This window comes from Lethenteron reissneri, chromosome 61 (genome assembly GCF_015708825.2).
Source record: "Lethenteron reissneri isolate LAM-NWPU_2019-01 chromosome 61, ASM1570882v1, whole genome shotgun sequence".
Classification (NCBI taxonomy): Eukaryota; Metazoa; Chordata; class Hyperoartia; order Petromyzontiformes; family Petromyzontidae; genus Lethenteron; species Lethenteron reissneri.
The window spans coordinates 1640310-1655732 of NC_083839.1; the positions used below are offsets into that span (position 1 = coordinate 1640310).

Below are 15423 nucleotides of genomic sequence, written 5' to 3' on the forward strand. Positions count from 1 at the left end.
ACCCACCAACCCACCCACCCACCAACCCACCCACCAACCCCATCGCCGCCTCTGCACCTGCGTGCATTGAGCAGCAGCGATGGTGTGGGTGGTGGGGGGGAGTGGTGGTGCAGCGGTTAGCGCGCTGCGCCACGAACCCAACCACCCGAGTTCGATTCCCTGCTCACGGCCACCATCACCAGCAGTGACGATTATCTGAACCTGCCCTGGGCCCTCCTCCTAGGTCGACTCAGCCTCAAACGAGTACCTGGTGGCAATACTGGCCCACCCACCCCCTCGTGTACCGGCCTTCACTCGCTAACAGCACTTTCCCCAACAGTCTGTTGAGGCTACACGGGGGTGGGGGGGGGGGTTGCCTTTGGCAGGATAGGCGTGGGAGGAGGGGGGGGGTGTTCATCACCGCAGTGAGAGCCACCACCACCACCCTCTCCGCGGGTGTCGTACGCTCGGATTACAAATTGGCGTGGCGGGAGTGAACCTCCTCCACCACTCAGAAGCTCGGGGCGGAGCAGCGTCGCCATAAAGGCGAAGGGGGCGGCATTCTTAAAGTCGTAAGCGATTGAAGCAGCGCGCCACTGCGTCTGCGAAGAGGGACTCGTCGACCGGTGCCAGGCAGTCCCCCCCCGTCCCGACCCCAATCACCACCTCTCGGTGGCGGCAACAGCGTCAGGAGCGAGCCCGTTATTAACAAATCCCTCTTCCCCGTGGGACTCCTTAATGCGCACGTGAAATATTGAGGACCTCTGAGCAACTCTGCTGCTGCGTGTCTGTGACCCCCCGTTGTGTCGCTCACGCCTGAGCACGATGATGATCCGGAGGACCTTTTGGCTGCTGGCGGTGCAAGCGTTATTGGCCGTCACTGTGAGATGTCAAGACGATGCACCCCGTGAGTCGAACTTTGCATTGTTTATGAGTTTGCGCGCGCGTGTCTGTGCGTGTTTGTGTGTGTCTCTGTGTGTGTGTGCTTCTGTTGGGAAATGTCACGCTTATGTGTGTCTGTGTGTGTTTGTGTGTGTGTGCTTCTGTTGGGAGATGTCGCGAGTGTGTCTGTTTGTGTCTGTGTGTGTGCTTCTGTTGGGAGATGTCACGGGTGTTTGTCTGTGTGTTCTTCTTTTGGAAGATGTCATGCGTGTGTGTCTGTGTTCTTCTGTTGAAAGATGTCATGCGCGTGTGTGTGTCTGTGTTCTTCTGTTTGGAGATGTCACGCGTGTGTGTCTGTGTGTTCTTGTGTTGGGAGATGTCACGGGTGTGTGTCTGTGTGTTCTGTTGAAAGATGTCACGGGTGTGTGTCTGTGTTGTTCTGTTGGGAGATGTCACGTGTGTTGTGTGCTCGTCTGTTGAGAGATTTCGCTCGGGTTGGCATGCGCCCACCGGTGTGGTTTGTCACAAGTCGCGTGTTTCTATTTTACTTTATTGTGGTGCTGCTAAGAGGAGGGAGCCCATTGAGACTGGGAGTTTTGAGTTTCGATTCGCTGTGAACGCTGGAAGGATCGTCACGCTCGCTTCGTTATGACGGCAACGGTGCGAATTAGCGTTCGTTGTTTTTGTTCTCTCTGCAAAACATAAATAGTTTTAACTTTCGCGATTTCAAAATAAAACTTTTTTGGATTTGATGGCACGGTCAAATGTGACGTGCACCTTGGGGCGCTGATGAACTTCGCATCAACGCATTCCTCACTCTGGGTTACATTTAATTTATTTTTAAGCAATGGTGCCTTACATTTTTATTTAAAGCTTTCGTGACTGCAGGGATTCATATTCTTGGTTCTTTCGGTAAAGTCACGTAGAAGGGAAATAATAAAATAATATTAATATAAAATACAAATTCTCACGACGTTTCGACTTGCTGTGAATTTCACACCTGATGATGATTGCTTGTGTTGCAGTCGAAACGTCGTGAGAATTTTTATTGTTTTATATTTATATTATATTATTATTTCCCTTCTACGTGACTTTACCGAAAGAACCAAGAATAACAATGGTCCCTTCTTAACAAAAACACATTTTGATTGAATGTGCGATGAATTATTGAACGCGTTGTGCATGACAGAACGCCGATTATAATTCATGATATCGTGAGTGTCACGCGAGGCGTATTTGTTATCGATCCATAAACATTCGACACTTGCTGTTATTTCGGTTTGCCAACCGCCGCTCTGCGTGAACGAATAACCCAAAAGCAAACAACAATTACACACCACGAGTTTATACACTTTTAGCTATTTCCTATAGTTCTTTATGTATTTATATCAATATATTAATTCGTTTCGTGTGACTTTCCTAACTTCCCCGTACACTTTGCGCTCACGTCGGAACGTTTAAATGTGTTGCTGTAACTCTCTGACCCCCGTGGTCCTACTGGACAGCTGTGAACAGAAGGAGCTTCATAGCTCATCGGATTCCTCCTCCGTTCCCAGTGATGGTCACGATTCGGATGAGCGCAATTATACAATGCGCTCGAATTTTCCACCGTGGCGGCATCAACAATGAAGTGCATTATACTGTTTGGTTATTTCGGTAAAGTCACGTAGGTAGAAAAAGAATTACAACAAAGAAAAAATAAATTTCGATTTAAAGCTTTCGTGACTGCAGGGATTCATCTTCTTGGTTCTTTCGGTAAAGTCACGTAGAATGGAAATAATAAAATAATAAAAATAAAACATAATAAAATAATTCTCACGACGTTTCGGCCACAACGCAAGCAGCCGTCCTCGGGTGGAGAACAGGTCTGTCTGTCGAGCAGACAGAGTCTGTCTTCTCAACAAGAAAAAATACATACATAATGATATATAATAAAACAAAAATAATACATACATTATTATTTTTGTACCTACGTGACTTACCGAAAAAACCAAAGAGTATGGATTCCTGCAGTCACGAAAGCTTCAAATCAAAGTTAATTATCTTTGCTCGTTTCATTCATCGCGATGCTAATGGCAAATCGCAACACGACTAATCGGTAGGCTGTCTGTGGCGGGGTAAAAGTGTTACGCTTAAGTCAATGCATGCCGTGTCCACCCGTACGGTTTGCTCCGTATTCTTGTACAGGGAAATTGTAAAATGTTTGTTAAATGTTGTTCGATGTGATGAGCGGCTGTCATCATAATGGAGATTTGGGCTATCTTCTGAACCGAGGAATTCAGCCGCGGTGTTGTGACGTGAATGGTGTCTCTGATCATCGCTATTGCAGATACACAATTGCCCTTCTGAAGACATCGCTGTCAACCCATCACGGCTTACCCCGTGTTCTTGTACAGGGAAATTGAGTTTCGAGGTCCATACCGCGTACAGCCGTTTCAATACGGGCAACAAAATATAGGTTTTTTTTGTCTATTTGTGTTTCTCCCTTGTGATGGGACTTTGTAGGATGAACGTTGAGATTTATAAAGGGCACGAGGTGACCAATAAGGTCTGAATTGGTCTGTAATAAGGTAGGGCACTGATAAGGGGTTGACAGGTATGTCGTGGTGAGTGTAGTGGTGAGTGTACCAGTGGTGAGTAGTGGTTAGTGTACCAGTGGTGAGCGTAGTGGTGAGTGTACCAGTGGTGAGTGTAGTGGTGAGTGTACCAGTGGTGAGTAGTGGTGAGTGTACTAGTGGTGAGTAGTGGTGAGTGTACCAGTGGTGAGTAGTGGTGAGTGTACTAGTGGTGAGCGTAGTGGTGAGTGTAGTGGTGAGTGTACTAGTGGTGAGTAGTGGTGAGTGTACCAGTGGTGAGTGTAGTGGTGAGTGTACTAGTGGTGAGCGTAGTGGTGAGTGTACTAGTGGTGAGCGTAGTGGTGAGTGTAGTGGTGAGTGTACCAGTGGTGAGTAGTGGTTAGTGTACCAGTGGTGAGTGTGGTGGTGAGTGTGGTGGTGTTGATTGTGTATGTGTCTGTGTGTCCCCCATGTGATGGAACTTTGTAGGATGAACGTTGGGATGTATAAGGGGCACGGGGTGACCATTAATGTCTGAATTGGTCTGTAATAAGATGGGGCACTGATAAGGGGTTGACCGCTGTGTCAATGTACCTGCGATTCATCTTCTTGGTTCTTTCGGTAAAGTCACGTAGAAGGGAAATAATAAAATAATAAAAATAAAACATTATAAAATAATTCTCACGACGTTTCGGCCACAACGCAAGCAGCCGTCCTCAGGTGATGAACAGGTCTGTCGGAAAGACAGACCTGTTTGCGTTGTGGCCGAAACGTCGTGAGAATTATTTTATTATGTTTTATTATTTTAGTATTTCCCTTCTACGTGACTTTACCGAAAGAACCAAGAATATGATTCTCATCAGATTTCGGAAGCTAATATTGGGATCGTCGTCATGATCATCATCATCATCCTCCTACTCCTATCACAATTAAGTTCTCTACTCGAAGTTAACAACAATGCTGTGTTGCTCATTGGTCCCCCCACTGCAGCTCGGGGCAGTCGTGCCGAATGTTCCTCGCCGATGCTTCCCTGGTTCACCGCCGGCAGTTGTCCCCAAACCTTCCCTGCCTCACTACCGACCATCGTCTTTGGCTGACCGCGTGCGGACAACAAATATGGGCGCATCCCACCTGGATGATCCCACCGCGATAGGCGACGCGGATGTCTTTGGGGGTCGAGGGGTTGGTGGCGGAGTGCTTCGAACCCGGCCACCCGAGTTTAATTCCAGACCGCGGTTGACGTCAGTCAACCCTGGTGTGCAGGAGGTCGTGGGTTCGATCCCAAACCCTGATGCCTGCTGCTGTATATTTGGAGTTTGCGTGTCTCTCTCTCTATTATCACGGTGGCTAGGAGATGTTAACTACCTCGCCTGGTATACAGGAGGTCGTGGGTTCGATCACAACCCTGACGCCTGCTGTATATTTCGAGTTTGCGTGTCTCTCTCATCATCATCATCATCACCATCACGGTGGCTAGGAGATGTTGACTACCTCGCCTGGTATACAGGAGGTCGTGGGTTCGATCACAACCCTGACGCCCTGCTGCTGTATAATTGGAGTTTGCGGTGTCCCTCTCTCCCTCTCTCGCTGTGATCGCGTGGATTTTTCTCTGAGCCCTGCGGGTTTTCCCCGCCACATTTGGAATCAAAGTCAGACGTTTACAGTATTTGGCTACTGATATTCATTACCACGTGATGATAAGCGACTTCGTAGAGCTATCATTTGTGATCGCCAGGTCGCTTCTGAAAGAAGAGCTACATAGCTCAGTGGGGCCTTACCGGGTAAAAAAACCCAAAAATATTTCATAGTTTTATACCTCAACTGGTCCGAGGTGCCCACACCCCCTTACCCACAGCTTCACCAGGCTGCACTGACCAGCGTGGTGAAGTATGGTCAACCAGACCACCATAACCAACACGGCATTGGGTAAGGCCTTCATACAGCGGTGGATTGACAAACGGCTGGAAGTTATGTTTTCATTGATTTATTTATATTTCCAGATGTTGCTCATTTAATCTACGGTCCCCCAGGGATATCATTGTCTCTGATCCGATGTAGAACGGCATCGTTAATGTTCGCCCAGCCGAGAGCCCCAATTCGATGCCAGAAGTCTCGTTTTTTTGCAGGGAGACCTCTGCGAACACTGTCTGTAGTTTCCCTTCGCACCGTACGTAGCCAACCATGCTCATCGGCGCAGCGTTCAAGTGCAGCCGCTTTTTGGCTGCTGGCCGTCGAACAAAGTCGGGTGACCGCACCGCGCGCCACATTCAGGTTGTGCTGCCGCGGCCGTCTGGAACGCTCTTCCTCACGACATTCGGAAGCTTCTGGGAGCTGCGCGATTGTAAATCGTCGTCTCGATCGACACACTCATTTCTTCAGAACTGATTGTTGTGCGTTTAGTTTGTTGTACACAACCCCCCCCCCCCCCGCACATCGAATTCGATTAGCGCGGTTGGCTACGTAGGGTGTGAAAGAAGTTTAACGTACATACGTGCCAGCTCAGGGTTAGGGGTGGGGGGTAGAGCCAGGTAACGTGGCCTTGCTGGTGGTACCATTGGTGCGCTGTGCATGGACGGGAGCGATATTCGTGAGAACGCTCCCCCGGTCATTGGGCTTGCGCTTCGAGCAATCGAGCGATGAGAATTCGTGGCCGGTGAACCCCCCAACAAAGCGTCCGAGGCTTTGATTTGCAGCAATAATTGAAAACGTTATTCGTTTTCAATGATTGGTTCATGGTCATCGTCTTCATCACTCCCGTCTCTTCGACCACCCACTATCGTCGTCATCATTGTCGTTATCGTCGTGGAAAACAAAAACCCATCGCTGTCCACCCATCACGGTTTAACCCGTATTGTCGTGCAGGGAAATTGAGTTTTCAGGTCCATACGGCATACAACCGTTGCAATACCGACACAAAAAAATGTGTTTTGTCTATTTGTTCGTGTTTCATCCCTCGTGATGGGACTTTGTAGGATGAACGTTGAGCTGTATAAGGGGCACGGGGTGACCAATAAGGTCTGAATTTGTCTGTAGTAAGGTAGGGCACTGGTCAGGGGTTGACAGGTATGGTAATGTGTGACGTCACCACTACCATCATTCTCAGCATCATCATCCTCAGCAGCATCGATGTCGTCAGTATCATCAAACACATTTGTATTGCGCCCTTCGCCAGCCAGTCGGGGTGGAGTTGGCGACATGACATAGTTCAAGTTCATGTATTAGGTGTAGCCCTGTGAGCCATTCGGCTCTTGAATCGGGTGCAACCGCAACAAACAAAAAACATGAACAAGAAAACATCTTAAAGTGAATATGTTACTAAGTGCAAACAGAAATTCCAAGAAAAGACAGCAAACATTATGTATGCAGGTTAACTGTGAATAACCCAACTAATAATAGGGTACGGGATATTCCCAGATTGACGTGATCCACTGTAACTTATAAGACTACGTGAACCCCTCTCTCTGGTCTTCGCACCTGATAGGCTCACAGCGATGACGTCACCATGGAAGTCTTCGCAACTCTGTCCGTCGCCTGATGATGCTAGTTGCTGCTGTAATCACCAGCGAAACGTCACGGTAGCCTCAGCGTAAATGTTGTGGGTTTACTCTGCAACACAGCGGTGGTGCTGTACTAGTGACGAATTGGCCACGTTTTGTTCACGTGACACACCTGTTCTAGTTAAACTGTGTCGGGTGGTGGCGGGTTTAACGACGCATTCGTATTCACGCGCTATAACCCCCAGACTGTATTATGAATATTGGCCGCGAAAGCCTACGTGTTAAATTGAATGTTTTACTGTTACTAGTATTATTGTTGTCGTCACACATCAAAGAGCTTTAAATGTGTGCCCCATTGTAGAAAAGAGATGCACGAGACCCTCAGTGATTTTTGTTGTTGCTCCGAAGCAAAGTCACCAAAGGCGAAGTTTCTCCACTTAATTCATAACCGGCATCTTTCTTCATTCTTGAGGAATCCGCAAACTCCTCCAGGCCCTTCCCGCCTGAAACGGTGTAGGAACTCGCCCGAGTAAAGCGTCAGCCCTCGTGACGGTTGCTAACTTCTCACAAACTTTGGCCTTCTCATTTTCATCAACTCAAGTGCGATGACGGATTGAGTCAGCACCCCCCCCCCCTCACCCTCCCTTCCCGAACCAGGATTTCAACTCACAACCTTTTTCGATTCGCGAGTCAAATCTTTGCAACGTCATTAGGTACAGCTCTCAAGTTATTATCTTGACCTTCGACCCCCTCCCTCTTGCCCTCTCTACCTCTTAAAAAGAAAATTACGCATTCGCTCCGTATGTACGGTTGAACTTCTTACGCACCGCACATTGCCAAACCGTGCTCGCTAACCCTCGATGCGTGACCTCGCCCCCGTCATTCGCGCCGCGTTTCGAGATCCGACGCGTCTTGAGCAATAAGACCCTCAAGCGCCGTCACGGTCACAGCTCTTGGTCATCGACGACCGCCCAGATTAGCAGCTTGCAGGCGCCAGGCGCGACCGGCTGTGGCCGTGCTGGGTGGCTGCGTGGTTCGTGCCTTCGAGCAGCGGTGGCGTAGCCGCGGGTTGGCATCGGCCTCCGCACACTCTTTGAAGATCCCTCCCCCACCGCCTGCTTCAAAGCCCGGCAGCTGGGCCACTCCGGTGCAGTTGCACCGCCTGCACTCTTCTCGGTAGCTAGCCCAAACTGACCTGTGGGACGCTTCGTAAGTCCGTGGGCCGCTGTGTAAATACAGGGTGCGTAAATGTTTAGTTTTAACACTTTTGATGGGACTCTCGTTTTTAATGGGAAAAGAACGGATAATGCATTGTAACATGATAACTAATGTAACGTTAATAGCTTCAAAAAGTCAACGAGTCTCCCACTTGTTCGCCAGCGTTGTCAACGCGTGGCCTGGAATCTTCTCGAGGTGGTCTCCAGAGCTCGGAGGCGCATTTCTTGTGGTGTTGTTACAAATTCTCAGAAGTGTTAAATAAATTTCGATTTAAAGCTTTCGTGACTGCAGGGATTCATCTTCTTGGTTCTTTCGGTAAAGTCACCCCTTCTACGTGACTTTACCGAAAGAACCAAGAAGATGTTAAATAAATGTTGAAGCACCCCGTATACGAATGACCGGTGACCAATCTGAAACCATTGACCCGCTCCCGCTACATTAGTTGACAAACCCAGTTTAATAATCTATGCAGCTCCAAGGGATCTCTGTGTGAGTTCCATGGTGGTGGTGTGATTGTGGAGTAGTGTGACCTCCCGGGATCTCGTGGTAGTGGTGGTGGTGTGACCGTGGGCTGCTGTGTGACCCCTCCCGGGGTCTCGTGGTGGTGGTGGTGGTGTGACCGTGGGCTGCTGTGATCTCCGGGGTCTCGTGGTAGTGGTGGTGGTGGTGGTGTGACCATGGGCTGCTGTGACCCCCCGGGGTCCCGTGGTGGTGGTGTTGTGACCGTGGCGTTGTGTGACCCCTCCCGGGGTCTCGTGGGGGTGGTGTTGTGACCGTGGCGTTGTGTGACCCTCCGCTCTCCTCTCCCGTTGTGCGTCACGGCGCGAGCAGTCGGGAGCTGTGAGGACGAGATCGGGCAGCTGCACGACAACAAGGACGTGTGGAAGTCCGAACCGTGCACCCTCTGCGTCTGCGACAATGGCAACATCTTGTGCGATGACCTCATCTGCGAGGACCTGATGGACTGTGCAAACCCCGTCATCCCCGAGGGGGAGTGCTGCCCCATCTGCGGCGACGGTAACTGCACCCACCGCCCCCTAACCCCCCGCCCCCCACCCCCGCTCTCTCCCGTCACCGATGTGGGTTCTGACATTTCACAGGAGGCGGTGACAGGCCACCGTCACCCGTTGTGTGGCTATGGTGCCAGCAGAGGCACTCGCTTGATGCCAAAATTCCACTTTGTCCGACCCAGGGAAGGCCTCACTGAGTCTCAAGACTCTGAGTCGGGGGGGGGGGGGGTTTCGAGGAGGGGTCCTGACAAGTTTGCGGAGCGATGTTGAGTTGCGTAATCCCAATTTGGTTAAGTTGTGGGTTATTTTTTTCACCATTTGGCCTGATAGGGCCAGTAACCAGTTACCACACCGTGTGCCATGCACGAGGAGAACCCGGAGTGAAACTCGCGTACAACAGGGGGAGGGGAAAAATAGAAACTCCACACACGAACAGGCGTCCGAGTCGGGGAATCGAACCCAAGATACTAGTGATGTGGTCCACTGACATTTAAATATTTTACTTGAAATATTTTCTGATGTGGCTTTCCCCTGATGTGGTTTTCCCCCCGACTAAATAATGACATCCATGTAAAATTACATGTAGATTTCTGTTTGTTTGTTTGTTATATATAGCAAGCTAGTTTTGGAATTGTTAAGTAAGGTAACCCGATGTTATTGTACTGTAGAGGGTGTAGCTCTGTCTCACTCACCAAGATCAAGATCCTTGATCTTGGTCTCCCAGCGAGATGCCTTCCAAGGCATCATTAGTCACCGCTCGTTAAATACTTATCATCACAGCCAGCCGCGAACCTCAGTGACACCACGGGTTGGCATACACGCTCCTTATCCCGCTGATCGGGCTAGCGTTAGCACGCAGACAATTACGATGTGACTCCCGTAGTGCTTCTGCCAGGGTCTGCAGATCAGCTCCTGGGAATATCGCATCGGCATTTTGCTGCACCTTTTCGATGAGTTTCAAGCGGGATCGAGGATATTTCTCCACGCCGACAACCGCGTTGGCTGCAAACGGTTAAAGCGGCCCAGGCAATTACAAAATGAAATGAAATGGGAACATCGGACGCAATGGTAACTGCGGTGTAAGCGATCGGTCAGAGTCGTGTACAAGCCAATCGGTGTGCACGGCCATCGAGGCTGAACGCGCGTGACATCTGCTGGATCTGCAATATAAATGTACGTGTGTCGAACCTCTTTCACGCCGTACGTAGCCAACCGTGCTAATCCGAGGTGCGGTATATGTTTGAATGTTGAACTTATTCTGCACAATACCTAACCGACCGTGCTAATCGGAGGTGCGGTGTATGTACATGTGTTGGACTTCTTTCGCGCCGTGCGTAGCCAACCGTGCCAATTCTTCGTCTCGTTTTAGTCTGACACAAGTCTCTCTGCTTCTCTTTGTGTTTCAGAAAACGGCGCTGCCAAGGTACGTGATCTCCCCTGTGCGTCTGCGTGACGCAGCGCTCTTCTGCAATGCGCAGCATCCGACAGATGCGCTTGAATGAGGGTGCCGCCCGTTGTTGAATGATTACACAGCCACAGAGACTCGCGGAGATGCGTAGAGACCAGTCGTAATACGTAGAGATGCATGGAGACCCAAAGATGCTACATTAAAAGCAAGTTACAGGAGTGCGATTGTGGCCATGCAACACAAACTCTGGACCCATTGAGTAGAAGCCACAGAGGCACACATAGACCTCGTATGGTTAAACACAGAGACCCATAGAGATACACAGACACTCATCTAGAGATACATAGATTCCCATAGAGATACACAGATACTCATCTAGAGATACATAGATTCCCATAGAGATACACAGAGGCCAATAGAGATCCACAGCGAAACGTTAAAGGCAAGCCACGGTACTGTGATTTCGTCCACGCAGCCCAAACTACGGACAATATCGTAAACCCACAGAGACACGAAGAGACGCACGTGGTAGAGATCGCACGACGCACGTATCGTGCAAAAAAATGAAATAAGCCGCGGAATTCTTGCGCGCCCGGTTCCCTTCTAACCTCTGCCGACGTCTCTCGTTTTTTGTGCCGCAGCTTCAACTCACCGAAGAGCCCAAGGTGGAGGTGAGAGAGAGAGCGGCGATCCTGGCGGGAGACGCCGGCCCGGGCCCTGCTGTCGGCCTGGATGAGACCTGCAGAGGCAGCACAGACCAGATCTCCCCCCCACCCCCCCACGAAGTTTCTCCCTCCCCCCCCCCCACGAATGGGTTCTCCCCAAGTGGAACAAAGCATTTAGTTCCTTGCCAGGGAAACATCATCATCAAATTTCGATTTAAAGCTTTCGTGACCGTAGGGATTCATATTCTTGGTTCTTTCGGAAAAAGTCACGTAGAAGGGAAACAATAAAATAACACAAATATAAAACAATACAATTCTCACGACGTTTCGATCGCAACACAAGCAATCGTCATCATCAGGTGTGAAAACCACAGCGAGAACATTTTATTGCTGTGCTTTATTATTATTTTATTATTACCCTTCTACGTGACTTTACCGAAAGAACCAATAATAGCATCATCATCATTACTAGTAACCCCCACATACACCCACCTCCCCCCTGCTTAGGGTTAGCGGCGAGCGGGTTAAGACGCCGGGTCGGTACGTTGGCCGGGACCGAGTTAGAACCGCGCGGTCGACCGGCGAGCGGCTTGAGAGCTCACACCGGCTCTTTCAAACGCACGCTTTACGGAATATTCACGATTGTGGGTCCCGATTTAAAGCTTTCGTGACTGCAGGGATTCATCTTCTTGGTTCTTTCGGTAAAGTCACGTAGAAGGGAAGTAATAAAATAATAAAAATAAAACATAATAAAATAATTCTCACGACGTTTCGACGGCTGCTTGCGTTGTGGCCGAAACGTCGTGAGAATTGTATTTTATTATGTTTTATTTTTATTATTTTATTACTTCCCTTCTACGTGACTTTACCGAAAGAACCAAGCAGATGATTGTGGGTCCCTCGACGGCACGGATGGAACAAATGCCCCGTGGCTGGGAAACCAACGTCCCTGCGTCTGGGGGGTTACGACTGGGCATTCTCTCCACCGCGGCCGCACCAAGACGATCTTCGCCGCGTCGTCCGCGTGCTTTGCCGCTTGCTTTTGGCACGCGCCGCCCCCGAGGCAAAGTGGCGTTTTCTTGCGGTCGCGGAAACAGGTCCCCGATTCGGCTGTGGGGGTCAAAGGCCGTCAACGATCGATCGTAAACTCGTACGGGGGATATTGCGGGGATCGGCTCGCTTTTCGTTGAAGTTACTCGTAACGCATCACCATCGCTGGCCATATTGCCGCTCAACTGTGACGATTTGCTAAGTGCAGCACGATTGCTGGTGGTGCCGGCTAACGGAGTTGGTGGGGTATTGATGGCTAACGGCGTGGTGGTGGTGGTGCCGGCTAACGACGTGGTGGTGGTGCCGGCTAACGACATTGGCGTGGTGGTGGTGCTGGCTAACGGCATTGGCGGGGTGGCGGTGGCTAACGGCGTTGGCGTGGTGGCGGTGGCTAACGGCGTGGTGTCGGCGCGTGTCCGTGGCGTGCGCGTGAGCAGGTGAAACCGGCGCGTGGGGGCAAGGCAAATGCTCGCCGTCCCGGTCGGCCACCCGTCCCCAGCCAGGTGAACACCGCCTCCCCGCTCGTCCCTTATCTCATCTAGATTGACCAGATGTAGATTTATTATATGTAGATTTACTATACATATTTACTATATATAGATTTACTATAGATTTACTATATAGAGATTTGCTACATATAGATTTACTATATACAGAATTACTATATTACAGAATTACTATATGTAGATTTACTACATATAGATGTACTACATGTAGATTTACTATATACACATTTACTATATACAGATTTACAATGCAATTGTACACAAGATGATCGTGGCTGAGACACTAAAGAGTAGACGGTGGGGTTGTTATTAAAAGTGTTGGTGGTGTAGTTATGGTGACAGGACAGGCGGGAGGGGTTAAGGAGGGCTTGGGGTAGTGATAGGGGTCGTGATAGGTGTAGTGGTAGTGGTAGCGATAGTGAAAGGAGTATGGGGTAGTGGTAGGGGTAGTGATGTTTGGGTTAGTAGTAGGGGTAGTGATAGGGGTAGTGAAAGGGGTAGTGGTAGGGGTAGTGATGTTTGGGTTAGTAGTAGGGGTAGTGATAGGTGGTAGTGAAAGGGGTATGGGGTAGTGGTAGGGGTAGTGATAGGTGGTAGTGAAAGGGGTATGGGGTAGTGGTAGGGGTAGTGATGTTTGCGGTAGTGGTAGCGGTAGGGGTAGAGGTAGCCCTGGTCGTAGCTGGGAGCAGGGAGTAGCCGGATGACGATGATGATGACGATGATAATGATGATGACGACGACGATGATGGGCTAGGGAGGGTTATCGAGCCGGGGTTTGATTGAAGGGAGGAGTGGAAGCCGCAGGTTGTTAAAGAGCGACCACGCGCTGACTCCGCGTGCTGCTTCTCGTTCGCACGGCACCCGCACGCAAGCGGCGCTGCACCACGCGCGCAGATGTGCTCGGATAACGTTTCGGTCAATGGCCCTTTTTCAGAGCCGAAGAGGGCCACAGCTCTCGACGTGTGCCATTGTCAGGCTATTGTTACTCACATTACACTGGCTATTGTTACTCACATTACACAGGCTATTGTTACTCACATTACATAGACTATTGTTACTCACATTACACTGGCTATTGTTACTCATATTACACAGGCTATTGTTACTCACATTACACTGGCTATTGTTACTCATATTACACAGGCTATTGTTACTCACATTACACTGGCTATTGTTACTCATATTACACAGGCTATTGTTACTCACATTACACTGGCTATTGTTACTCATATTACACAGGCTATTGTTACTCATATTACACAGGCTATTGTTACTCACATTACACTGGCTATTGTTACTCATATTACACAGGCTATTGTTACTCACATTACACTGGCTATTGTTACTCACATTACATAGACTATTGTTACTCACATTACACTGGCTATTGTTACTCATATTACACAGGCTATTGTTACTCACATTACACAGGCTATTGTTACTCACATTACACAGGCTATTGTTACTCACATTACACAGGCTATTGTTACTCACATTACACAGGCTATTGTTACTCACATTACACTGGCTATTGTTACTCACATTACACAGGCTATTGTTACTCATATTACACAGGCTATTGTTACTCGGCTTTCCGTCAAAATTTCCTTTAGGGGCAGACGCGGAGAGCCGCCGCTTTGACAACCCCCACCACCCCCCCTCCCCGCCTCGATCAGGCGTGCACGCAGTGCCGCAGTTGGGGTTGCGTTGAGCGCTGGCGAGCGTCGCAAGAGATTTGGTCAATCGCGGAAAATGCGTAACGCCCCTTGGTTTGGCGGTCGTGAGCGCTGGCGCCGGGAAGCACGTGCGATGTTCGTGGTGCCGCGTCACTCACGCTGCCACTCTCTCTTTGTCTCGCTGTCGTCTCAGCCCGAGAACGGAAGGCGGCCGGTGATTCCTGTTCCTTCGTACCCGGAGTCCGTTGGGGTACGTGTCTCTCACTCGCTCTCTCCGTGTCTCCTACTCGCTCTCTCTGTCTCTCCCTCTCTGTCTCTCACTCGCTCTCTCCGTGTCTCCTACTCGCTCTCTCCTTGTCTCTCCCTCTCTGTGTCTCTCACTCGCTCTCTCCGTGTCTCTCACTCTTCGTGTCTCTCTCTGGCAGTACATGTTCTAAAATTGGAACGATACAGAGAAGATTAGCATGGCTCCTGCGCAAGGATGACACACAAATCCGTGTCTCTCCCCGTGTCTCTCCCTGTGTCCCTCCCTCGCTCTCGCTCTCACGCCGTGCAATAGGAATAATTATTGTTGCACCGATCGTATCGTGTTGCTTGGGATGAATCCCCATATCGAGATGTACGAAATGTGAGTGCTGAACCCATCTGTGCAGCCCGTTGAGTGCGATCCACTCCCACGTGTGCGGAGTTGTTCCCTCCACGTGCTCCGCTGTCCTCCCACACGCCGGCCATCCATGGAGGGAATTGGCCAAACATGTTGATGCAGGACACCTCCTGAAAATCATCTCGAGACTCTCAGTGAGGCCCTCTTGTGCCGACGCACCGAATTCACGTCAATCAGTTGATGCCTTTGACTGGCGCTTCGGTGACCGTGATGTAACTCATTCACAAAGCATCTTGTCAGCTGCTTGTAGCCCCCCGCCCCCCCCCCCCATCTACTAGAATAGGAAGTTGAACTTGGAGTTGATTTATCGTGG

At 49.9% G+C, this 15423-nt stretch overlaps 1 protein-coding gene and 1 non-coding gene across 2 annotated transcripts in view; both read left to right on the forward strand.

Annotated features, from left to right (window-relative positions):
- Positions 1 to 540: 540 nt before the first annotated feature.
- Positions 541 to 15423, forward strand: part of LOC133358221 (collagen alpha-1(I) chain-like) — a 65468-nt gene continuing 50585 nt past the window's right edge. The window contains exons 1-6 of the mRNA XM_061576464.1: positions 541 to 886; positions 8963 to 9148; positions 10548 to 10564; positions 11191 to 11220; positions 12702 to 12767; positions 14640 to 14696. Of these exons, the coding sequence (XP_061432448.1) occupies positions 805 to 886; positions 8963 to 9148; positions 10548 to 10564; positions 11191 to 11220; positions 12702 to 12767; positions 14640 to 14696 (438 nt within the window). The 5' untranslated portion in view covers positions 541 to 804. The remainder of the gene's footprint in view (positions 887 to 8962; positions 9149 to 10547; positions 10565 to 11190; positions 11221 to 12701; positions 12768 to 14639; positions 14697 to 15423) is intronic.
- On the forward strand, positions 14857 to 14962 carry LOC133358417 (U6 spliceosomal RNA). The gene has a single exon (XR_009757060.1). It is a non-coding gene; the product is annotated as a U6 spliceosomal RNA (small nuclear RNA).